The sequence below is a fragment of the Nanorana parkeri genome, unplaced genomic scaffold, assembly GCF_000935625.1.
Source record: "Nanorana parkeri isolate BGI_ZX_2015 unplaced genomic scaffold, ASM93562v1 scaffold101, whole genome shotgun sequence".
NCBI classification, from domain to species: Eukaryota; Metazoa; Chordata; class Amphibia; order Anura; family Dicroglossidae; genus Nanorana; species Nanorana parkeri.
In genome coordinates, this window is record NW_017306369.1 from 1,845,715 (window position 1) to 1,873,088 (window position 27,374).

At 37.7% G+C, this 27,374-nt stretch overlaps 1 protein-coding gene across 1 annotated transcript in view; it reads right to left on the bottom strand.

Moving 5' to 3' along the window:
* Positions 1-25,039, bottom strand: part of LOC108784183 (fibronectin-like) — a 32,945-nt gene extending 7,906 nt beyond the window's left edge. The window contains exons 1-13 of the mRNA XM_018552911.1: positions 25,013-25,039; positions 23,211-23,296; positions 20,655-20,783; positions 18,685-18,826; positions 16,555-16,809; positions 15,940-16,157; positions 14,948-15,137; positions 13,132-13,416; positions 9,237-9,524; positions 7,291-7,560; positions 6,388-6,654; positions 4,932-5,062; positions 1,844-1,973 (exon numbers count right to left, since the gene is read on the bottom strand). Coding sequence (XP_018408413.1) covers positions 1,844-1,973; positions 4,932-5,062; positions 6,388-6,654; positions 7,291-7,560; positions 9,237-9,524; positions 13,132-13,416; positions 14,948-15,137; positions 15,940-16,157; positions 16,555-16,809; positions 18,685-18,826; positions 20,655-20,783; positions 23,211-23,282 — 2,377 coding nt within the window. The 5' untranslated portion in view covers positions 23,283-23,296; positions 25,013-25,039. The remainder of the gene's footprint in view (positions 1-1,843; positions 1,974-4,931; positions 5,063-6,387; positions 6,655-7,290; positions 7,561-9,236; positions 9,525-13,131; positions 13,417-14,947; positions 15,138-15,939; positions 16,158-16,554; positions 16,810-18,684; positions 18,827-20,654; positions 20,784-23,210; positions 23,297-25,012) is intronic.
* Positions 25,040-27,374: the final 2,335 nt, after the last annotated feature.

Genomic DNA, 27,374 nt, shown 5'->3' on the forward strand with positions numbered 1-27,374 from the left:
GGCTCGGCTGAGCCGCTCGGCCACGATCGGGAGCTGTACGGGCTATTGTGAATAGCCTGGGGCCGAAGCTAGCCGAAGGATCGGCCGAAGCTACGGCCAGATCCTTCGGCAGCTTCGTGAATAGACCCCTAAGTCTCTCTACCCCCAGACCTGGCATATCTTGTGTGGCTATAAAACCTGCTCTTGTTAGTGGGATACTAAGGGGTCTATTCACGAAGCTGCCGAGGGCAGATGAGTGAATGACCGATCTGAAGTGAAATACTTCCCGAATACTGACCAGCTCGGGTTCATGCGCACTCTGGTTCAGGTCCTATTGGAATTCGCAGGCGGCACCCTGATACTCGGGGGGGACTTCAATTTTGCCATAGATCCTCTAGTGGATGCATCTAGGGGCACTTCCCACTTAGCCTATTCATATCTAAAGAAATTGAAGTCGGAATTGCATCTCCTGCACTTGGCGGATACATGGAGGTTTATGCACCCGAGGGACAGGGACTACACCTTTTTTTCACAAGTCCACCAGACATATTCAAGATTGGACTATTTTTTTGTGGAACACAAGGTTCTGCCTCAAATCTGCACAGCTACAATAGACAACATTCTTCTTTCCGACCACGCCCCAATACATCTATCCCTGACACTGACAGCACCAGTCTCCTCGTCCTACATGTGGCGTCTTAACGAATCGTTGTTACAGGACATACAAGTCACAACTGAATTGGAGGCTGAACTCTCAGCCTTCTTCTCCCGTAACGTTCCCTCCTCGCCCTCACCTCTAGTCACATGGGAAGCGCACAAATGTGTCCTTAGGGGCATTCTCGTGAAACATGGGGCGCGTAGGAAACGTGAGGGAGCGAAACACTTGGCCCAGCTATTTAGTCGTCTCCATTCGTTGGAATCCGCTCACAAGCGCTCTCTGGCCTTGGCGGCTCAGGTAGAGCTTCGTGCGCTCAGAGAGGAAATAAATGACTTACTGTTCACTAAGGTCAAAAGACGTATGTTAAATGGTCGGAGAACGTTCTATGAATTCTCTAACAAACCCGGGAAGCTGCTAGCGCGGGCTTTGAGGGGTGCTCGGGGTAGAACATTTATCTCCCAAATTGTGACGCGAGCTGGGCAGACAGTGACTTCATCCGCAGAGATGGCGGAGGAATTTAGAGTCTTCTATGCAGATCTCTACAACCTACACCACTCGGGGACAGCGCGGGATCATATCGGTCCCACCCCTGAGGCCCGGTCTGACATCGGTAACTCTGGTATGCCTGTACTGAGCCACAAGGAGCGGGACGCGCTGGAATCCCCTATTTCAATGCCCGAACTGGAACTGGCTATTAAAACCACTAAAAATTGGGACATTACTATTGGCTATTTCAATTTGCAATAGCCAATAGTAAACTAGCATTGTACCCGCCCTCTGCTGATGGACCTGATGGGGAACTGCAGCAGAGGGCGGGTACAATGCTAATTTACTATTGGCTATTGCAATTTGAAATAGCCAATAGTAATGTCCCAATGCTTTTCAATGGGAAAATGTCTTTTTTTTTCTATTCTGACATCGATCGTGTTAGAATAAAGAAAAAAAAGGACACAGCGTTCTTTCTCTCCTTGGCGGCTGGGAGCAGGAGACTCCCGGGGCGCCAGGGAGAGTTAGCTGTTTGGAGATCAGTGTCCCTGGTTAGCAGACCAGCTTCGGCTTCAGCACGGCTCAGCCGAGCCGATGCATATGAGTTCGGCTCGGCTGAGCCGCTCGACCATGATCGGGAGCTATACATTACAGTTTATTTTTTTAATAACTATGAAATACATAGGGAAAGGGAATCAACAATTAATACAAAATGCTTACATGTTTGAATTTCTACCGTAACAGCTGGACTGTCTCTAAATAGCTCTTTTTCTGTAGACACAGTGAACGCATAAACTGTTCCAGGTATCAATGATGCAAATATGGCCCTTTCTTTTGTGACTTTTTGAACCTGAAATTAGAAAACAATACAGCTACGGTAATTCAAAGATTGCATAATATATGGTGAATAAATATATTGAATAAAGATCAATTAAAAATGTAAAACACCAAATTTATTTTGACATTTGCTTTTAAAATAAGTTTAGTAAATTACCATAATAACATGAGAGGAAGTGGAATTCCATCCCCTAATTTTGGTTGCCATGTAGAAACTAACATTTGTATTGCAGGTGTCCAACACAGCTATCTCTAGTGGAATTTCATGTCAGGGTTTACATGCCAATTGGAAAAATGTGAGCAGTCAGGTTTTGCAGCTGACCAACCCAGGTAAAAAAAAAACCTGAATATAGTGCTGGGTGACAATAGTGAAACTGTGACATTTATAAAGAATGTATTAGATACTCATTAGACAGATGTCTCACAGTAGCATAGTTCCCAAATCTCCCTCATTTGGACACCAAACCAAATCCCCCTGTCCCTCATTTTTCTTCTGTTGTCGCTCTTTTTGGTCTGATGTATAGACCTTTATTAATAATGTGCAATTTACGTTTTAACACTTCTAGAGCTCATTTCTGAAGCTTATTGCAGGACAAATACAGGCTTATTTTCATGCAGTTTAAAATACGCCTGTATTTGGGGCACCCAGGAGGCATAGCTGCTGAGGTTTTCTGTGAGAACCCTGAACTCGGGTGTACGTGTTTGCATGTGCACAGGAGTAAGTTTCCGGACGCAAAACGTCTGCTTCTTGGATTTAAACAGTTATTTTTTGCATATTGATTCTCCATAGTTCACTTAACTGGGAGCATTGCGGGATGCATGTCCCTTTCCTACATACTTTTCACTAAAAGGTGTGCAGTAGTACAACAAATAACACAACCTGCAACAGATTTATGTATGTGTCAGTAAGGAGTAACTACATCTGGCACAAATCTGATATGTGTCACTCAGTTTACACTGAAATGGAAGAGGTGTTACTTACATTAATTTTCTTTATCAATGATATGGCATTATTTATCTGTGAATTTGTTGCAACATTAGCAACAGATAGCAAAAGTGTTACAGATAAGTATTGAATTTGTCACACACCTTGGTACTAACAATGTGTCACAAATGTGTCTAGGCTGCCTATTACAGCAATGGGGCATGGGAGATGGAAGGGTTGGCCAAGTCAAGCCTGCAAAATCTAGCCTACAAACCTACAACATGTAGTTGATCTCTGCATACTGTAATAGAGCTCCTTCAATTTTTTGGGATTCTGCATCTAAAGGTAACACAATAAAGTGCAATACAATGTTCAGTGCAATGTTATTACAGGTACACCTAAATTCCTCAAACTGATTTCTTGCTCCTCCATGTTCTGTTCACTGTGTTATCGAGTTTCTATGTTATAACCTTTTGATGTCTAAGGGTATTAAGTGACCAGAACATTTTTTTATAGGCCCTTAGATTGCATTTGTAATAAATGATCATTATCTGTTTTTTCAGATGTAACACCCCTTCATAGGGCAATTGTTTTGGATTATATTTTTACATGAAGAAAGGTCTTATGGCAATGAGGTAGGACTCTAGTAGGTTTTTTTCTATTGAAGGTAATAGAACTATTAACAGCTCAATTTCATATGGTCCTATTGGTAATGTATAGGAGTAATCAGGTAACCATTGTTTTTCTACCCAGTTAGCATATGCATCCTGAATTAGAATTCCACCTTCACCTACACTGCAAATGTTGTAGTCACAAGGACCTTAAAGCTTGTGGTTTGAGGAATTTATGATCAGTTCATTCTTGAATCTTTTTATATTTGAAGCCAATTATGGTAATGGAATTATTGATACATAGGTCTGACACTATATTCTTTTAGGGATGCACAGACACCAGTTCAGATACTTGGCATTTTTACCAGAGCTACCAGGGTTGCAGCTGCGACTGGGCTCTGGGCTTCCCCCACAAAGGGGGAGGCCCAGAGCCCAGCCCCTGCCTCTTTGTCAAGCTAGAATACGTGGTGAGCTCACAAAGTATTCTAGCTTGACAAAGAGGCAGGTGCCTCAAAACGCGTAGCTATCTGAACGCACAGAGCACTACCTTCACAGGCGTGAGCTCACCACGTATTCTAGCTTGACAGAGGCATGGGCCTCGAAACGCATAGCCATCTGAACACACAGAGCACTACCTTCACAGACGGCTCTGAGCATTCAGCTGACTCCACAACACCGCGGCACCTTAGTACCCACTTGCGGTCTCCCGTGCAGCCCGATCCACTAACATCCACTCAGCGTACACCTCACACTTCTGTTGCGGCTCAGCCTGGCCAGCTGAGTCCACACAGCCCCAGCACTTGACCATTCTTGCCAGCCTAAGTCCATCCAGGCACGTACCCATCCACCCCACTTTCACCTCACCCTGTACCCTGGCTAATTTACGTTTTATACACACGTTTTAAGACCTCTTCCTGAGACACAGTGACATCTCAAACGTGAGTTTACCTATACAGTAGGGGGCAAACACTTTTTCACACAGGGCCATGTGGGTTTGGATTTTGTTTTCCCTTAATAATAAAAACCTTCCTTTAAAAACTGCATGTTGTGTTTACTTGTGTTATCTTTGACTAATATTTAAATTTGTTTGATGATCGGAAACAATAAAGTGTGACAAACATGCAAAACAATGAAAAATCAGGAAGGGGCCAACACTTTTTCACACAACTGTATATGTATATAAAACAAATCATACATTAAAACAGGGATGCACACATCCAAGGAGTCCCGTAGCCAATGCTCCTTAAAAATGACAGCTGCCTGCTAAGTTTTTCTCTAGTCTAGTCTTGGAGGTGGAAATGTATCAGTACTTGTGCTTTTACCAAGTATGGTACTTGGTAACTGTGCATCCCTACTTTTAATTCCTATATTAGTATTATTATTGACTTATATTCTACTTGCTTTTAAACCTGGAATTATTACCATTTCCACTTACCATGAATGTCTCTGAGCAGTTTGTGCAAATAATTTCATATTGCTGAAAACCCCCTTCTGCTCTGTCCCAAATTACTTGAATAGAGGTATCTGTGACTTCACCTTCATGTACATTAGATGGACTCGCCAAACCTACATTAAATTAAATCAACAATTAAACTGGAAAGATCATAAAAAAGTATTTTTTATTTTATCTTGCACATGATTCAATTATCAGGTCAGGTCAGGAGAGTGTTACCTCATATACCAAGCTAAGGGAAAATTCCAGTTCAAAGTGAGCTGCCCACTTGCTTTCAGTAAATCAACACAATAGTATTATATATATTGTATTTATATAATATATGTGTTTAAACATTACTTATTTTGTGTTGAGCACCCAATATCCTCTGGACTGACATTATTCTCTCAATTGGAATTTTACCCATATCTCTGAAATGACAACAAATACACCTATAGAAATGTTTAGTAATGGCAATCTACAAACACGCACTTTTGATAATTGAATGCTTTTTATTCTTTGTACACCTTATTTTTCATTTCCTCTCCATTCTTCTCACAGTGGATATTTTTACTATGGTCAGATTACTACATCTCCCTTTACTTCCTGGAACTCTGGCACATGTGACTACGACATGTGACCATGCCCATCATCTCAGGGGAGGAAAATGCCTGTCCCTGAGATCTTGCGAGATTACAGATATCCCAGCAATGCTCTGCTGATGTAACCTTCCCAGAATGCATCTCTTAGGCATGAGCTACATCATTAATGCCTATGAGGGCCAGGAAGTGGAAAAAACTGTAATTTTAAGTAAAAGAAAAATATGTTTGTTTAACTAATGAATGTAAGATGTTTTTATATAAGCATAGAGAGCTGCATGCTGATGTGATTTGTAACGAAAAGGTCCACTTTAAAGATGGTCTGTTTTGCCCATGACAACCAGAGGTGTTATCACACATTTCCTTACCTGTAGAAGTGACAATCTGTTGTGAATTTGATATATGAGATTAGGAGTAGGGATGTTCAGAAACCAAGTACCGTACTCAATACAAACAAAAGTACAGATACTTTTCCAGCTCCAAGACTAGACTAGAGAACAAATTCAGAATTTAGGAGGCAGCTGTCATTTGTAAGGAGCACACGGAGCTCGTGGGATTTAAATTTCAGAACCCTGGTGGAGCGCCAGGGCCCGATCCCTGCTGCAATCGCTGCAACCCTGGTAGTTCTCGTGAAAATGCCAAGTATCAGCACTGGTATCTGAACTGATATCGGAACATCCCTAAATAGGAGTAAATGGTGACCAGAACTAGATGGATATGTGGAGAAAAGTGTAAACATAGCAAAATATGAAACTTGTTTTAAAATAAACAGTTACATTGTTGCAGCCCATCAAATATCAAGAGATTTTTGTATCCATAATTTTGAGAGGAAGGAGCTGAAATTCGCTAGTTGTACTTACATGTTTTGACAGAAGACATTTTGTATGGAGTACTTAGCATATTCTTGCTTTTAGTATGTACTTGGAACTTATATTGCGTGCCTGGAGTGAGCTGATCAATTGCAAAAGTACCATGAGTCAGAGGTGGAAAAGACATATTTCTCTTGGGGTCATTGGTGTTTATTATAAATATGCCATCAAACACACCCACAGCTTGCACCTGGACAAACAAAACCACTGCATGTGTACTCTGTTCATATGGGACCACGAGAGTAACTGGTTTAGGCCCTGTAAGAAAAGGTTAGCACTGTATAAAAAACACATATTAAAAAAATATAGTGATTAAAGAAAATCAATCTCTGTTTAGATTTTGTAATTTCTGGTGCAGAAAACATCTATATATTTATCAGGTGTATTAAAGCCCAAATTAAGTCTGACACCTTTTGTATTTTTATAGTCCTGTACCAAGTGGCTTGGAAATATCTAAAAATACCCTTTTCTTTTATTAGAAATGCACTTGCTGCCCTCAATCCTCATTGCTCTATGCCGACATAGATGAATAATGGGCACACGCCTTACCACAAGTATCTTTACATAGGCTTATAGTCTTCAGGGAAGAGAGGGGTGAGGGGTGTGTCTGATCCGATCAGGGCTGTTAGGTCAGACTTTTAATCTGTTCAGTCATATTTACTCACCTTACACAATGGGAAGTGGGGGTAAATTTATGAAGATGGGGGGCTATTAGTGAAAATGTCTAACTGAATATCTATTTATGTGACTTAATTTGGGCTTTAATAACATTATCTAATCCACATGAGGAATTGGAGAATAAAATGTACTTTCCTCCTTCTGACTAAATTAGGCTTTTCTGACTATTACCTAATCATCACATCATGTGGTACCTTAGCAAAAAAAAGTACATACGTAAGGTTTGCTGAATGGTGATCTTTTCACTCTTATTTCCATTAATCACTGCAGAGAGTCCTATTTCATAGGTCATGCCAGGCACTAATGATCCAATAACAAAGCTGTTGTTATCATGCGCAAAATAAGAACTGGGTTCAGAAATATCCAGAACAGGTTTAACCTCAATGTAGACTAAACGAGTTTCTTGTGGAGATTCCCAGTGGATGACCACTGATTCTTCTTGTACTTCATCTGGTTTAATTAAAACTCTTTGGGGTGGACTAATCCCTAAAAGACCAATAGTAGATAGAATGTGTGTTTTTAATTGCCAGCAAGACAAGATAATATTATTATACGAGTTACATATATATGTAGAGAATTGCTCTTTCCCACATTCATGGTACATGAAAGAGTTGTTTCAGAATAACAACAATACAGACACAATGGATACCAAAGTGGGGATCAAAACGAGGAGAGTAAAGGGTGCCACATCCCCTTAGACGATCACTCAAAAAAGATATGGGATATAAGATGTAGGATATATACACTCCATATAAGGTTGATTAATACGATTCTAGTTTATTCACAGAAAGTTATCTTGGATCCTTAATTATGAGCAATCTTTACAGGATGAAGCTATCCATGTATTCCTTTGTATAGTGGTAAGGAAGCTACTCAATATATATATATGGTGAGTAACTTCCTTACCACTATACAAAGGAATACAAGGATAGCTTCATCCTGTGAAGATTGCTCATATTTAATTTTTACTACAATAGATTGATCTAATGCTTTGGGGGCAGCCAGGTGGAATGTTTCTACATCTGCCCACCAGGCCAGCAATGGGTGATGTTTTAAGTGGATGGCTCCAGACCTATGTGTATATTCACAATTTTTGAAGTAAGATGACATTCGGTACAACTACGCAGTGCAGGCGAGTGGAAATTCCTTTCAGGCTTGCAGTCTCAGACCGCGTACCTGACTCGTGGGAGCAGCTGCTCCTGCTGGTCTGTCTCCTTTCCTTATGGCCGGTGCTCTTCACTGAGCTCCGGGTCGAAAACAAAGTGATTAGTAAGGTCTGCAGACCTTACTAAGTTTGGGATTCATTATTGAGGTTTTCTGGTCACTGGGAGACATGTTTTAGTGAAATGTTACATTTAAAGGGAAAAGCATCTGAAATGAATATTTCAATACTAGGAGATTCCTAGATCATACAACAGAGTACAGGTCCCTAAAGAGCTCTGGAGGCATTATACTCCTTAGGATCACCCTGTTTTCACAATACCAAGGATAATGTTGGTGAAGGCAAGTTAATCTGACCTAATTCTGAAGATAGCTGTGTTCTTAATGGTGGGAGACTGGGACTGACACACAGAAACATGAGTATGAGAAAATAAAGTTCAAAGTATAGTGAAATACTGAGTTATCATTGCAAATTACTTTAAAATACATTCTGATATGACTTTCACATTTTACACACTTGCTCTCTATATTCTTGTTATTGTATTCGATAAAGGCAGAGTACATTAGAAATGGAAAGAACTCACTGTAACTGTTTAATAACTGGGATTTAGCTGCAAAGGGAGTTGTTTTCAATGAGTCAGCTGACTCAAAGACATTCACATTGAGAAGGAGCAATAAAGCACATTCATTGTGTTGCACCGTAAAGCAGGAAGCAGAGCCTGAGTATGTAATGAGCAAATATGGGTGTTACCACGTATATACAATTACAAACTAACCAAATGTTCAAACACGAATACATGTTGATGATCTTTTTTACATGTATAGCTAAAAAACAAAACAAAAGGACTATGAATTTCAGGCTGATGCCCTAGTGACAACAGTTTTTGGATGGATTTAGCATTTAAGGAAAATAACGTTTAAAAAAAGTAAGGTTGTAACTTTCTTTCTAATGCGCTTCTAACAGATTATTTCCACAGTATAATTCAATATGGAAAGTGTACCTGTCACTAGTGACACAATTTTTTCCACTGAACTCAGTACCCCACTTTCTCCTACAGTTTGTATGAAAATCTTGTACTTGTTATATGGTCTTAAGTTTGTAATGGTAGTTGAAGTTCTGTTCTTTGCTTCCATTAAAGTTGAAAGTATGTTTTCTTTGACATCAACGACTGTAAGCTTATATCCGCACAAACGCGATGAGTCAAATGAGTTTGCCGGTGGATTCCATTTTAAACTTAAGCTCGATGAAGATATTTTTGTGGCTGTCAGATTTTTAGGATACAAAGGCCCTGGCAGAAGACAGCAACGGAAAATGATAAGCAAAATGCTACAAAACAGCTCTTAATGTTATGTATATATGAAACATTCCAAAACTATATTTTCTTCTCCAAATGTATTTGCCATGATTCATGATGTACAGGTATGAAGTTATGTATTTATAAATTATCAGCAATAATTCTATCACAAGGTATCATCTTATCTTAACACCCAAACGCCAAGCCTCAGTTACCAAGTTTATAGCAGTATTTCATAGACAAAATAGGATGTGCGATAAAATATAATCTCTCAATTCACGTATGTTATGTTTAAATAATTAACAACGTCTGTCTAGGTATTTAAGATGTATGAATCTCTGAACACTGAACACTGAATCTCTGTGTTAAGACCAAATTGGATAAAACATTTTTCAGGTTTAAATTCTAAAAGTCACATGGAAATGGGAAATATTTTTTACAGCAACATAGGCTGTAAAATATTTTTTACAGCAACAAAGGTTGCAATAAAGCCATACGCAAGCCCAAACTTTCTTTTTTTTACAGGATTATTCACAAAAGGGTGAAGAGTTTGGAGAAGGTAGGATAAGTGAACAATCCAGGACAACATAGCTGAACTGGAAAGTGAGCTGAATTGGAGAATTTTTCTGAATCAGCTATTTTGGCCTAAATTGTTCACTTCTCCTGCCTTCTCCAAACTCTTCACCCTTTTGTGAATAACCCTGTCAGTATTGGATAGAGTGATGAAGGGATAGAACCTTTGCCAGGTTTGTATGAGTGGGAGATTTTCACTCACTTCAGGAATTTCTTTAGCGGAGACAATGAAATTCCCATTAAAATTCCCACTGGCACCATGGTGGGATACTATTCCCCTCACTGATACCAATGATGGGGTACTATTTCTCCCACTGATACCAAGTATGGGGCACTATTTCTCCCACTGGCACTAATAATTGGGCACTGTTCCTCTCAATGACCATAAGGATGGGGCATTATTCTTCCTCTCATTGACCATGACAGATGTTGTTACTTATTCACTAGATAATTTTTTAATACCACTGACCACCAACCCTGGGGTATGTTTTACTCTCACTCACCACTGAGCCAGTGAAATTGTTTACACTGATCACTGGCAATGGTGCATTTTTTTTCTCCCACTGGCTGCAGATTGGCCACTCTAAAGTGTGAAGGAAAGTGAACTGGCCCTTTGTTTAGAAAGTTTAACAACCCCTGGCTGACATGTTTACCGTATATATGTGTCTCCCTGACTGTAACCCTTGACAAACAATTCCCTCATTTTTTGTTATTGTGTATTCTTGTACATGAAGTGAGGTAATATGATTTCAGCTGCAGTTGGCCTTGAACCAATTCAATAGAAAATGGCTTTGGTATGATCCTTAGCACTCCCCTGACTAGTTTTGAAAGAGCTCTGATACAAGTCAAATTTTAGGCATCCCCTGCAATAAAAAAATCTATTTTTTTGTGACAATGGTGGGCTACTCCCTAAGGGTTAATTACTTCTAAAGTGATGCCAACACTGCACCTTTCCTCATTAAAAGGTGCAGCTGATTATAATGAACCCAGACGCTCCCATTCAGCAATCAATTTGGAAAGGAAATGCCACAACACACAGGTAGGAATCTGCGACAAAGTTTGCTAAAATCCTTGCAATGTACACTGATCACCCAGACAGGATTGCTTTGTTTTCAACAAAAGTGCAAGTACTCTGTAATGCTGACAATGAAACCCTTGTGTCACTCCTGCTTGGGTAAACATCTAATGCAGAGAAAGCTGTAATTACTTTTTCAAAGGTGCTGGATAGAGATACAGTATGTGGGTGTACAATGCCTTATTCCAACAAGGCTCTAGTGTAGAAAGAAAACTGCCACTAGAACCTGTCATTGCTGATCTCTATCTAGAAATGGCCTGTGCCTGGCTGCCTTGCTGACCCACTGGCTTCAATAATTTCTTAGCCGCTGACTTGTAACCAGACTAAGTTTCATAGGAATTCAAGTTGGTGACAGAAAAACCAGTAGCATTTTAGAAGGAGATTAGCTAATACGTCCCTTTTTCTCTTAACTTATTTAAAACCACTATTAACAAAAACTAGTCATTAAGGCAGAAAATATATGAAAAAAAACGAAATATATCTAGGGGAATTTATCAAAATCGTAGCAGACAAATCTGGAGCAGTAGTGCATGGCAAGCATGACTGGTTACTATTGGCAACTGCTCCAGATTCTGTCTGCTCCAGTTTGATAAATTCCCTCCATTTTATTTCATTTGGGTGCAGTTTTATATTAAACTAGTTAGTGGTACTTGAGGATTGGATTCACAGATATTGTAAATTTAACCAATTATAAGCCTAAGATTAAAATATTTAGTAATTAATTAATGATTAATTAATTCATTATTAATATAATAATATTAAAATATTAAGTTTAAAATAAACGTGTTTATTTCAAGTATCTAATCCTGTTTTACATGCATTCTGTTCTATGTGAAGTGCAAGACCACCAAAAATAAATATGTTGGGGACATCTCAGCACTTGCCCTCTATGGAAACCTGAATATTGACTTCCCAGACAGCATAGAGAGGCTCCTGCATTGGAAGGTGAGTATTTTGACTCTGATAGTATGGAGAGGGCCTGGAGGATGCATATCTATTTTTTGGGGGCAATCTTACACTTATCCTTTCATTTTGTTAAGCTGACTATGGAAGGGAGCACAAGTTTGTAGGAAACTGATTCCTTTAGTGAGAAAAGGCCCCTCTTTTTGGCTGTATCAAGTCAACATGTCATCAGATCAAGATAATATGCATACAGTTTTCCTGCCAGTGAAAGCTAGTGAACTATTAATACATATGTGCAAATCTATGCCTGACCACATTGCAGAGCTGGTGGCATTCATCCAGAGTCCATCTTGTACTGGTCAGAGTACATGGGATTGCAAACGGCACCAATCAATCAAAAATAGAAATACTTAACATTCATAAATAAACAAAGACCATCAAAATGTAGACAGTGACGTCCACGGCGCATTGTTGTTTAACCATAAAATGAATAAATAACTAAAGAAAGAAAGAAATATCCAACCAATTAATAAACATTACGATATATTGCTAAGCCATATGGCTCAAGCAATCACCAATGTAAACAACAATAGATTTAAAGTCCCCCAACTGGAAATGGGTGACTAAACCACACAAAGTCCAGCAACATAAATATAAAGGGCAGGAGGGTGGAAAGCTTGCTGAATGCAATTAGATGGTAAGGAGAAACTGTTGTGCAGATTAATCCTTATATATAATCTAAACATCAATGAGAAGAAAACTGTGCAAGGAAAATAAAGGCTGTGTCAAAAGAGACCCCACACACCAGGTAAATAAAAGTGGGGGGGGGAGCAAAGCAACAGTACTAAACATTACCTTAAAGGGGCTGCTGCAATACTAAAGGGTTCAATATAATATTACCTCCTTCCTTTGTTTGTTCATATGAGTTACTATGGGTTCTAGGAATTATCACTTTAGAATACCAACTCTTTCTTAAATAAAGCTACCAGACATCTTCAGTTTAGGCATTCAACTTTTTGGCATTGCATAATATATATAATATATACTTACTTGTCTGTACTGGAATAACTGGACTCAAATTATATTGTGATCCTTTGCTGTCCCTCATGCATAGAATAACATGATATATTTGTGCTGGGCTCAACCTCTTTAAAGATATGTATGTAGAATTAGGGTTCACTCTTTCAAGATCGTCATATTTGTTGTCGAAATAATATTTGATGAAAGGGTAATAGCCTTTGTGAGAAAAGTCGGGTAAATTATCCAAATGAAATAATACTTGACTTTCTGTAACAGCTTCTGAAAAATATGTAAAGTTTTCTGGAACTTCTGGAACTGCAAGAGTAAAGGAAAATGGTTTAAAGAAAAGGGAAGTGAACAATCATTTTAAGTTAGATTTATCTGAGTTTTCCTCACCACAGTAGGTACCAAGGTTTTTTATGTGTAGATTATGGTTACCACAATACATAGCACCTCTCTGGTGAAAATCCCTTCCTTGATACTTACATATTTCACATACCTATATCTTCCAAAAACAAAGTAAGAGAAAATCACATAACCATTAATAATGAATCAATATGTTATCTCATTGTATTTCTATTTTCCTTGTTATAAATATATATATATATTTAAAAAAATAATAATGAATCAATATAATGAAGTGATACAATTACCTAATCAATGCAAAAGCGAAAGGAAAATCTGTTATATACTGGGAGACAAACTGTGTAGTGATAACCCAGTGATTGTAATTAAATGTATGCTGCTGGTTTATATTTATTAGCTCAGTTGGCAAGCAGGGTTTAACTGTTTGTTTATATTTTAGATTAAGTCGTTTTAAACACTCAAACCTTTTTTTCAATATTGAATCAAGATCAAACAAATATACATTGCCCAGCAAAATATTTCTTTACATTTTTGCCCAAGTATGTATAGCCATCATGTTTCTGAACAGGTGGCTCCAACTCTCCCAGCTTGGCTTCCCTGAACTTCTCGCCCAGTACAAGATTACAAGGGACAGCACAGTCTCCAGCAACTGTCTATCTACTAGCCTGGAGAAGGGAAGAGAAAGAAGGTTGAATGGTGGATCGGGGAACAGGGGACTGGCTTGCTTTGCTGTGTCTATGTGTTTGTAGATACACACAAAGCTTACTAGCACACACAAGGGTGGCTCCATAGCACCCTGCAAGGGAAAGGAGCCACCCTAAAACAGGATATCAGGGCCAATGCTCAAGGAAATCTTCCCATAACATTATATGCGCATTTAACATATTTTTGGGTAGTTATTTACCTGTAAATCCCTCCATTGTGTTAACTGTATTTAAATAATCAAATTTGTTGGATGCAAAGTAGCAGAGTAATATATAATTGTTGATGCAAACCCATAATTTATGTTTTACTTTCATATCAATGTATACATAGCACAAACTATAATTGATGTTGGTGTTTTGGATGTATTTAAAAACATCCAAAAGCCCTGAGAGGGCTCCTGGGCGCTGCTACCTTGGATGTGATGTCAGCAGTCAAGTGGCACTCTATAGTATTACCCTTTGCTCATATCAGGAGAAGAGGAACAAAGAAGATGGGCCAGCACAGAGAGCAATTAGACACTCCCAGAAGAGTAGATGGCTATAACATGCAAGGAGGGAGGAGGCTATGCTAGGGAATTGACTGTTCCTGAAGTATTTAAATTTGCTAGCAAGTTCAGTGGCAGTCAATAAAAATGCTAAAAAGTAGGCAGGATTATTATTTAATAAGGGCCATTTTCCTGAAGGAAGCTTTTGGTGACTCCCACATTTTACAGCTTTTAAAAGCTTGATAAACAGTAAATACAAAACAAAAATACTGGCAAAAATAATTTACTCACACTCATATTCACAAAGGTATGGCAACTCCATTCGGCAAAAAAACGCTGTGTAAAAATAATTTGGACCAGTTGCGTTTTGTTGCAAAGCGTAACAATCTGTCTCATTCTCAGGTAAGTTTGACAACAGTGGAACTTCAGATGTGTCTAAATCATAGGAAGATCCATCTGTCCATACTAATTCTCCTTCAGCCTATAAAAGATGTTAAATAGAGATAAACTGCACTAGGAATCAATTAACACTCTAAGAGCAGCAGTGCTTAGTAGGTGAAGAAAGATAGCACTGCGCTTTAACAAACTCAAAATATATTCCTAAAATGTGAAACAATTGTAATAAATGTGAAATTATCACGAAGTGATGAAACAATTATGCGTTATCCACAACACTGTGTTTCACAATACCTGTGCTAATATTTCAGAAACCTTTGGTCTAATGGTATAGACATTATAAACCATAATAAATCAATGTTGAGAAGAAATGTGAATAACAAAAAGCATATACTTGCGCTAGTATTTCTCATAGTATATCTTATATAACGTTAAATAAAACGTAGTATTGCACTGTGCAATGATACCTTTCTTATTGGACTAACAAAATATATAAAAGACAAGCTTTCGAGAGTGAACCTCTCTTCTTCAGGTCAGACGCAATACTGATCAACATGACAGTTTGTCAGTTAAGACAGGAGAAAGCTGTTAGAAGGGGGGGGTGTCATAAATGTTGGACCTGGGAGTAAAAAATAACTGACAAACTGTCATGTTGATCAGTGTTGCTTCTGACCTGAAGAAGAGAGGTTCACTCTCCAAAGCATGTATTTTATATATTTTGTTAGTCCAATAAGAAAAGTATCATTGCACAGTGCAATACTACGTTTGGGGTTGTTTTGACGTCTTGTCTGCTGGACTAATACGGCTTACCCATTTATATTGCACTTTATATATATTTATATATATATATACATAATATATTACTGAATGTTTATACACACACATACCATCTCATCAGAAAGGCCACTCCATAATAAGATAACTTCATTTTTCATATGCAGGAAACTACTTAAAAATAGCTGTTCATCAATTGAGTGAACCTTTACAAGATGGGCTTCAGGGTGAAGAGCTTTACAGTTGTGTTCAGCAATATTCCAAGAGTTTCTATCCATGCTGAGTCTATAGCAACTGCCTTTGAATGCAGACCAGCCCTCAGAACAAAGCCCTGTAAAAATATATAAATACATGGCATAGCTATGAACAGTAGAGGTAAAACAAGCAACACAGTTTCACAGCTCAAGAGTTATCATGGAGGTATACTTTATTCTATCTGAAGCCCTCCTGTCTAGTGATCATACTACAAAATACACTGCAGTTACGACTTACTCTTCTACACTTAGTTGTACAACAACTAGTAAAGTAATGCATTTAAATTTCTCAAATATCATTAGATTATGAGAAGGTGTACATCTATTTCTATATGATTGTATTGATAGCAAATCTACTATTTATGTTTTTAATACTAAGATGATGCAACAAATATTTCAAATAAAAAAGATCATTCAAATTAAAATCATCAGTCAGTCTTAAAAAATGTAATTTAGCAGGAGAAAATTAAATACCTGTTATAACTGTAATGTCAATATTCTGAGTAACGTTAATAAAGCCAAGATAATGTTGTTTCAAAGTAAATATGAAAGTGTAAAGACACCCAGGTATCAAATTGTTCCATTCGTAAAAATCATGTTTCTTCAACATATTTCCAGATGAATTGTTCATCATGATGGAAACAGTAAAGTGACTACTGATTTTGCTCCATGAGAAGGACACAGATGTACTTGTCACAACAATCTTAATATCAGAAAGAGCAAATGTTTCTATGCAAAAAAACAAAACAAAAAAAACTTTAAAAGGCATTGTGATTTCTTGAGTGGTATATTAATAAGACACAAGAATAAAAATGATGAATAAGCACACAACTGGTTAGTGGTCCCTATAAGCTGAGGTATTCGGTGTGCAAGCTCCTACCATCAGGGAGAGAAACCCTGCGAATCAATACATACAAACAAGCAAGTTGTAGGAGCGCTACTAACCTGGGAATGCTGCTGTTTAGTGATGTGAGAAAAAACGGACAATAAGACTTACAGTTAGAAGGCAGCTGATTTATCCGGAGGTGTCCTCGTGTCTAAGTGTCAGAAACCAGGGGAGCAACCTAAATCCAAAGATGGATGGCTTCAGGTGTAGGTAGTGACAGGTTTAGGAGCAGTGTGAAGAAATTTCACAGCCCACGTACTCGGCTGGCCAGGCCGAGCCGCTGCGGCTTAGGAAGGGAGAAGAGCCGTGGACGGCTATCTATACTGTGCTCCGAATTTTCGCAGATGCCGTCTGGCTGGTATAGCGGGGGTGCGACTGGTCAAATAGAGGACACAAAGTCCGGAGTGGTGGAGAGTTTTAGCAAAGGTAAGGGTTCTCAGTGCGGTACCAGCTACGCGTTTCGAGGCACAGCCTCTTTCTCAAGCCACAAAACAAATCGTATTGAGGCACAGCCTCTTTCTCAAGCCCCGAAACGAATCGTTAGTAGCATATTAATAAGACACATACCTATAGAGAAGTTTTACTTTATTTATCAAATCATTACTCAGAAACAATGATATGCATATATGCAAGGTCAACTCAATATAAAACGTCATGTAGTTGCTGGTAAGTTGAACCATGTGCTTCATAAATGTTATAATATTACATCCAGTTCCACCCAACTGCAACAACTATTTCTAAGTAATGGAAACTTCACAATGCAGAGTAAATAAATCTGATTACTGACATTTCACAGATGTTAGAAGCCAGTGCCTACCAAAAATAAAAAGTAATACCTCAGTAGAACTTTTGACCAACATAGGACAGATTGTCATTTTATTTATGCAGCAAAACTGGTTGTCCTACACAAATTGAGAAATGTAAATCAGTAAAGTATGAAGATCCAATGAAAAGTGTGGAATTCAAATCACATGTAAATTGGTTTTACAAAAGTCGCATACCATGCAACTTTTTTTTTTTACAAACTACTCATTTTGTTCATTTAGTGTTTGATCATATCTAAAATTAAGTGAACTTCCTTTTGATCATTTTTTTCAGGTTGAATTTAGAAATATGTATATGCTTTATGTTATAGCCCAAGTCCATGCTTTGTCCCTGTCACACAAACTTCCCATGAGGACTATAACTAGCGTCTTCAACACACATTATTACACAGTCATGGTCCACTGTTATCAACATCAGGAAACCCATCCCAAGAAATGATGTGCAAAAGTTACTGGATCACTTCCATGTGGACAAGAAGTGGTGGCAAAAAGACTGCAGTAGATAAGTAGCATTAATGAATTGAAAAATATTGAAAAAAATATTTTTACAAATTACAGTTTTGTTATGCTACATAGTGCTCTAGCAAACTGAATATCCTTCAGTTAGCCTTTACATCTTCTCCAACATTTTTTTTTTTTTTAAATAAACCAGAAAATACTGTAATTTAGTGAACAAACCTATATGCAGCAACAACAACTTCAAGCCATTGTTTTTCCTTTGCCCTCTTACATTGCTTGCTCAGTGTAAAAATATTGCACAAACTCTTTTTCCACCTCTATCTAATATGACGTAACCATTCTCCAGTACAAGAATTGCCTAGAGCATGTAAAGTATAATAAACCAAGATAACATTATCTATTAGTTATGACATCTGTCAGTGTGTGTATACCTACTTGTTAAAAATGATCTAACACTTAAAGTATTGCCATCTTTCATGGATTTAATGGTGACATTATATGTGTGCTTCTCTTCAAGGTTATTTAATGAAGTATAAGTATTATAAACTTGTTGAACAGCAGATGCCTGCAGTATGATCTACAAAAAATAACAGAAATAGAATAACTGTGTATGTTTAACAGACAAGTAGTTAGTAGAATATAGACTCCATATATACTTTTAAATAAAATTCTGTATATTATATGAATATTGCTTTACCAAAATGTGTAATATTTAGGATAACAAAATATAGCTGTAAAGACCACCCTAAATTCATCTTAAAAAACTACATCCATTTTCAGCACAAAATACCTGGTTGATTCTGCCAGTCCCCTTCTCTTCCTGTATCATTCTGAGCACGCTAAGCAGAGAAGTAAATCAATGTTGGTGGTCAGTTTGTATCCTATAGCTTCTCACCTGAGCTACAGAATGCCATGACTGTGCATGGATTGCATGTGGCTCTGTGATCAGCTTGGCTAACACTCCCCCTGCCCTGTCCACCTTGTCTTGATTGACAGTCTGCCCTCTAACAAGTTACAGTTACAGGCATGCCATGCATCAGCTTACCCATCTCCCTGCCCAACCCACCTTACTTTGACAACCTGCCATCTAGCAAAAGTGTCAGTCTGGCCTGATGAATGTACATGAAAACTTCAGACATTTTTTTTTAGAGACCTTGTCTTTGTACCTGTCCTTGCATCTGATGGCCATGCAGCTGGCCATACATATACAGATTGAGTCCTCCACCCAAATTCATCCTTGAGATTAATGTTAGGCTAAGATCATATAGACAATTTTATGAACTCAGCTTTTATTAAAATGTATGTAAAAGCAAAACTTTTGTTTTGGATAGAATGCGGAAGTGTTAGAACTCTATTAGTCCTGGTAGCCATTGTCTCCTGTGCAAAAAATTGTCATGCAAAGGGGAGATGAGCAGAAGTCATTCAATGTGTATACCTGTTTTGGCTTCAACTGTCAAAGAGGGGCATTTCCTTGATTTGGAGAAATCCCCTCTTGCTTCCTGCTGTGTATCTGGGACAGGGAGTGAAGGTATTTCTACCTGATGTGACATAGACATTAAAAAACAGGGGTCTTAACCATCCTCTACTCTATCCAAACTACCAAAAAAAGTTTTGGTTTTATATACACTTTAATTTGCTGTCAGCTCCATAATCCTGTTGTGTGTTTCCCCCTTGCTGTGCTGAAGCAGTGTGCCTCATTCTGAATGGGGATTGTTTTACCTATCATTTAAGAGCAGATGAGTCTAAACAACTTCCCTTCCAAAAATGCTGCATATATACTTTGCAGGATTATATTTTCCATTACACCCTTTCATTCACCAAGTAAAAATAAGGTGGAAAGTTATCTGCTGATTTTTCACAAATGAGGCCTAATAAAGCCTGTTGGGAAACGGTCCAATCATTTAGATTTTCCTTTCTTTCAAAAATGAACAGGCACCTGAAATGCCAAGACATTCTTTTGCTTTTAAGTGCTAGTGTTAACAACAACCTGACACACTAATGATAATAATTTCCCAGCATCTTGCATGCTTTCAGCAACCAACACTATCAAGCAAATGACTCCTTATGATATAAGCAATGCAGTACCATTTAGCAGAAATTAATCACATATAATTGCACAATGTTGCAGTTGCTGATACAGTACATGTTACTCTGCATTTTACACAATATGGAGCTATTTGTTCAATGAGTTAGTAATTGGTTCTGGGAGCACAACTGGACTACTAAAAATCATTTTGCAAAATAGACCTTAGATAGTGTTGGCCTGTGTAAACCTAGAATGTCACAAAATATGCAAAATCTGTATTAACAAATCATATTAATATTCATGCAGAGCATCCTGCACAGTTCAGGAAAAGGGACATAATGCAGCAAAACCTACACTCACACCTCTGCCACTCACTTACCTGCTTATTGATAGGATGATACATAAAAAAATAGTTATCAGGATTGAAACCTTCAGGAAAAGCAGACCACTCTGCCATAAGGGCAACCGTTCCAATATCTCTTTCACCACACTCCATATTACGTACAATCTAGAAGAGAAAATGCAAGCTCCAGCTCAGACGAGTATGGTTCAATATATAATGGCAATTTAAGTGTTTCACTTGTGCCTGCTCTTCACTCTGCTTCCAGTGGCTAATTCACCTTGTTGAACAGTTGTAAACTGCAGCAAGCTGCCATTCCTTAAACTCTATAGAGACTGAAAAAAATGACAATGTGCAGCATGCACGTTTGAGATAGCTACACACAGTAAAATTGTATCGCACTTCTTCTTACAGCTAGCTATATTCATTACAATCATATTGCATAGCCCTTGCATAATCTCATTGAGAGTTACCAAAACTATGTAATGCAGGTGGCCTTTCTTAATCCATTCAGTGTGTATCCTAACAGGCAAGCTCTTTCACTACATAACTGTTAGTAAACTTAAAGTGAACATGTACAGAGACTAAAGCTTTGACATATTGGGAACAAGTAGTAAAATCACTTTAAAAAAGCTCTTAATCACCTCTCTAGCTATGGGCACTGTGGAAAATTAGTCTTCAAAGTTCACAACAGGGCACTAAAACTTTAGCTCTTTTCCTATTACCTGTTATTGCAGCAGACTCTTGGCAGCCTGCCAGCTTTCTAATGTAAACACACAGTAGGTATTCCTATTCTTGTTGTAAACTTGTTGTTCTAAACTGACTGAACACCTTGTTGTGTTTTTTGAATATCTTTAAGATTAAATCACTTCATAGTACAAGCAACTAGAAAGTTTGAGGTGGCTTGATTTAAACTGTCCACGTATAATATGTCAATATTTTGTCCATAGACAAAAGTATAGACCCCCAAATGCAAAGGATTTTAAGCAATTGCATGAAAATCTGACTATATGCAATATTAGTTTCCCTGTTCTATTTTTTTTTTTTTAATTCTTATTTTGTATTAGGATCCAGTGAAAAAAATCCACATGACTAAAAAAAAAGTTTAAAAAGTAGCACAACAAATGAATCTAATGTTTCACTTGTTTAGAACAAAATGAGGGGTTGAGGCTGATTGTTTCTTGTTTAGTAGCTGAAGGTATTTTTTGATTCAGTAAATAAATAAGGCAGCTAATTTGGTCGTTCACCTACAGCATTGCTATTCTTAAATGGTTAAATGCCAAAAGTTCCCATCTGATATCAGTCTAGTATTTGCTGATGGAAGCTGACAGGCACGAGCTGAAGAGGCTGGAGTAGGTGAGAACTGGAGGGAGACTCTATCCACATGCATTTGCGCAGCTTAGTTATACCAACAGAGCAAGAGTATAAAATGCAACAGTGATCATTAATATTCATTGCACATGAAAATAAATGGTTAATAATATTACACATTTCATAAAATCAAGATAAATCAATACATAACTTGCAGTATACATTTTCTGTGCTACATAGTCGGATTGTTCACTTCAGTATTACTGATACATATTACCAATGCTTGCATGCTAGCTTGATCAAAAAAAATTATACAGAAATGATCAAGCTGTTATAACCAGATTCTCCTGGAGGAGGGCAGGACCCCCTACATTAAAGTGATTTTTTTAGATCATAAAAGAATGCAACACAACAGTGATGAAGTGTAGATGCAGACTTAAAGTGACACTAAACTCAGGAGTTAAATTACCATAACTATTAACAAAAATGTATCTTATTTTATTTGTGTATCACTCAGCTGTAGATCCTCAAATTATCTCTGAATTGGGGCTGGCACTTTCATTGCTTCTGGAAGGTGAACACTTTTGTTCCCCATGGTCCCTGTGTGTGTTGTAAAGTAGCCACCACTTCAAGTTCACTCTTGAGATGAACTACAATCTCAGGTTAAATTTACTAATTTGTATTGACGTTATAGCCTATCAAGGGAGGGAGCTTGGAGAGGTGGCTACTTTACAATACACACACGGGGACCATGGGGAACAAAAGTAGCCACCCTCCAGAAGGAAGGACAGTGTCCGCACCAATTCAGAGTTGAACTGAGGATCCACACCGAGTGATACACAAATAAAAAAACATTTAATAGGGTACATGAATGCATTTTTTATGATTTAACTTCTGAGTTTAGTGTCACTTTTAGTCTGTATCACACCACCAAAATGCCTTGTATTTCCATACATGGTGAAATACAGGCAAATAAAATGCATTGGTTTTACTAGAACTTTCTCACACCAATGTAGAGCTCTGTAGTGTATTGGGAAAAATACATACTTGGATCACTGACCTTAATTTTGCCTTTCAAGCCAGTTAAGATGAAAATGCAAAGCACAGGGTTTCACCTGGAAAGGACTTGAGGGTAAATCTTCTAAATGGGGACACTAACAACCCCACCAAAAAATTGGTTCAAACCATTCACCAAAAAGTTGTGTCTAAAGATAGGCTTTACTCAACATTTGCTTTAAAACGTTATTCAAATGATTGCTGGTTTTCCAAGACTTATTTCCATACCTGGAAAATACTTTTAAAGATGAGAAGATGAAGAGTTAAGCTGTCCATTGAAATACGGCTGGGATGCTTCATTTGCCAGACGTTTCCTAGCATGCCAACAAAATTTTAGCAGCATTGTTAAAAAAGGGATATATGAATGTAAGGAAAAACACTGCAAAATATTATATAAATGTAGCCTTATTGTAGTCCACCCCCCTCCAAAAATCCCTATTCAATAGACAGCAAAGTGATAGGGATAAGACTCAACAGACTGGACTCCTATTTTGGTTATGTTATGCCTTTGTATTGAATTATTCTGACAATTGGTGCAAGCAACACTCTCTGACAGAGAACAGGTCTCCCTAACTGTGGCCATACACACAACAATATCAAATCTATGTTTTCTCAATGATTTATCCTTTCATATGTGGCCAATCTAGCAACGTTGTTTTCTGTCAGAAGTTGCTTTTTCTTACCTGATCAGGTTGGAGCTTTTATATTTAAAACTTTTGTTTTAGAAAGGTGTGTTTTTGTTTCATCATCATTCTTTGTATATGTAAGATACACATTTTAGATTGAGGGCCCTCCTTACCATCTTGTCTTAAATTGTATTGTGATTGTAATGTCCTCCTTATACAGTATTGTAAAGCGCTGCGCAAACTGTTGGCGCTATATTAATCCTGTATAATAATAATAATAATGTGTTTTTGCTTTTTTTTCTGGTGCACTTGATTGTGATTTGTATACTGTTGCTTTCAATTTTATATCTTACTTTTTTTCACTGTCTATTTTTTGTTTCTACAAAGAAATGTTAAAGAATGAGGTTAATAAAACACTGTTTTTTTGCACAAGAGCATGTCCAGGAGGTTCCATAACATGCAGAAGCCATTTAAAGACGATTGCACTCTTAACTACCAGAAAAAGCACATTGATTTAATCAAATGGTAAATGTTGCCAAAATCTCCCAGTTTTGAATAAAATTTTGGTGACATTTTCATTTTTGCTCATCCCCATGTCTTAGTATGGTGCCAAGCCTTGCAAAGAATTCCAACTCAAAAGGAGATGACATCAGAACCATGTGACTCTGCATGATGACAATTTTGGCAAAAAAAAACATAAATCTCTGCACTAACATGCAAACCAATTAAAAGCAGAACGCCAGGCACACTAGAGGACAAAATATAATAATGCCACTTGTTATTATCAATTGTGTATTGTGCAGTTTTGTATCTTTCAAGACTCAAATGACATGATAATATAAAAATAATGAACAGCCACACACATCTTCTGCACCATCATGCTAGAATTCTCATTTGCAGCTATTTAGGGAATTAGCCAATAAAACAGCCTTATAGCTATTATGCCAGCGACAGATCCTGCAATACACGTTGTGCAGACTTAAATCTTATAGGACGCCATAAGAACATAAGATCGCTTATCTAAAATAAAGGCAGTTGCTCTCTAACATTTTATGTTAAGGAGGGTTGGAGCCTAAAACCAGAATCATATTGAAATCACTGAAGTAACCAGCATCAACATAAAAGATACTGTTTGGAATGGACTGCCCTGTCAAGCATGCATAATATGTACTGAAAGGTCAAAGCATCATTGAACATGTACCTAATTTGGCTAAATGCATGTGAGACTAATATATGTTGTGTAATAAATACTGAATAGTGTTTATTAGTTAAAAAGTATATTTTCAATAAATGCCACTTCCCTCTCTGTCCAAGATTAGGTCTGTTGATATTGAATTGAGCAAGGCAGACATTAATAAAATACAAACAACAGAACTATACTGGGTATCAGTACAAGTAACTCACCTTCTCTTTGTCCAGTCTAGGGCATCCAGTATTCTCTGGGTGGCAGTTTAGATTGAAGCTAGTGTCTGCTTTATTCACCATCTGCACATGTCACTGCTTGCTTTCACTTACACAAAGTAAGTTGTGTTTATCTTAGTCTAACTCAATGTTGTTTTTCCCTCACTTTTGATAATTTCCTGTCCACAGTCCGCTCTCTCTTTTCTCCTCAATTTGTTCTGACCATTCTTGTCCTTTCCTTTTGTTAAATGAGGGGAGGTCTCCATGGTGACAATCAGGCCGCAGCCTCACTTAAACGCCTGTCAGTCTAGGAGTGGGAGTCACACTATACAAGTAGTTTGAAAAGCAAAGCCAAAAAGCAATTAAGCTTACAAAATATTGTTCCAGAAGACATTCGCTCTCTTTAAAAACACAGCAGTAATTTAACATATCAGATGTTCATCATAATTTGTTCCTGTCTTGAAAACGTTTAGAAATATAGAAAAGCTCATTCAAATTTGTTGTTGTACAAGTTACACCCAAAATGATAGAGAAAGAATATAAGGAATAATATACTTCTTGAAGGTCTTGGAGTCTTGTACATGTAAGAGAAGAGGTCAGTGGTCTATATGGATCATAGTACAGTTGGGGAACTTTATATTGGATAATAAATCATTTATTTTGTTAATTTCAATACACAAGGTTTAGTTATACAAAAGGTTATCTTTCTTCATAATGTGTCTATTATATCCAAATGCAGTTACCTTGTAGTTAAGGAGAACTGAAGGTAAAACTTTCTGCCATCTGTGTCCCATTGGGGAGCTCTCCCTTAACATCCTGTCCAATAGCCACAACAGGAAGTGAAAGGAAATCCCACTAAATAGAGGAAAATCCTTGGTAGTCAGCAGGATCACCAGAACTAGTGTCCCCATTGGAATCACTCCTACAACCCTCTCCATGCTTACTTTCCTGCTCCCTTAATTTAATATATTCTAAAAGACGTTCTGATACACTTCTCTTTTCTTTAGGAAATAGTGCTTTGGGTTCTCTCCAATGTTGGTGATGCAATCCATTTCCAGAACACTGGTCACATGATCTTTAAAGAAGGGATTTTGGAGAGTGGCATTAAAGGGGTTCTAAAGCCTCCCATATTTTGCCTATATCTACTCCTTTAACGTCACTTTAAGGTAGATCAGGGAATTCAGAAAGTTCTAGTTCTAGGAAAAGAGAACTTGTTCTCTCCTCCAAAAACATATGCTTTTCATCCTTTGTGTCTTATTTCATTTTCTTAATCATAACTGGATGTCTGTGGAGGAGACATGCATATGCAGTGCACAGCCATGAGAACAATGGCTTCCTATGTACCAGCATTAAATATGATTTATGACCATGTATATAGCATATGCGCATCTTTTTTACATTTAGTTAAATCCATATTCTGCCACATAGAAATCAGAAAAATAGCGTTATCCTTTCAGGGCAAACTATTGAATACAGTAATAAATATTTCAGAACCAGTTAGGAATGGGCATTTGTAAGAATCAGAATCTCCTCTCTTGACTTGTTACTATTGTAATGTCTGACCTCTCAGGGATAGGTTTGTGTACTGTTATTCACAAATTCTGGGACAGTCATGTATTTCCTAATATCGCAGCATGTGAATGTGTGCAAATAATTTGCAGTTTCCTTTCCACTTTTTGCCTCTTAAGGTTTGCAAGTGCTGCGACTGTTCCTGTTTTGTGAATGTCTGCGACCACTCTTTGAATGTCCTCTCAGTTTTGTACATTTGTCACATGTTATGAACTAGATTGCAGCCGAAATAACACAGTAATTTGTTGTGCAATTGACGTGGACCACTTTGCAAACTGGCACAATTATCTGAATATTACTGTTTAATTGCATTTTCTGAGAGCTATTTTTTGCAAATTATTGGCAAGTCTGTCCCTCGTTTGCACAATTCAACAAAACAATCAATTTGACGGATCAAATGTATTCCATGAAATGCAACATTGTGATACATCTGTTGCATTTCTAGAACAGATTAACAAACTGTGAAACATAAATGGATGCAATGGATGCAACTTTATTAACACATCTCCCCTATTATTATTTTTTCTGTCAGGGTAGTAGTAACAACTCTAAATGTGGCTTTAAGCCTTCTATTGAGGGTGACATGTCTCCTGCCTAAATTCATGGCTGATAACTGACACACTCAGGATGCTGCTAAAGGAGAGTAAAGCTGTCAGATAACAAAGAGTTTAGTTTTCTTTCATATGATCTTGACAACCTCTTTATTATTTCACAGTTTTGAGCATCAGGCACTAACTAGGACAGCTGTACAGGCTGACACTTTCTATTCTATTCTATTTCTATTCTTACGAGGAAA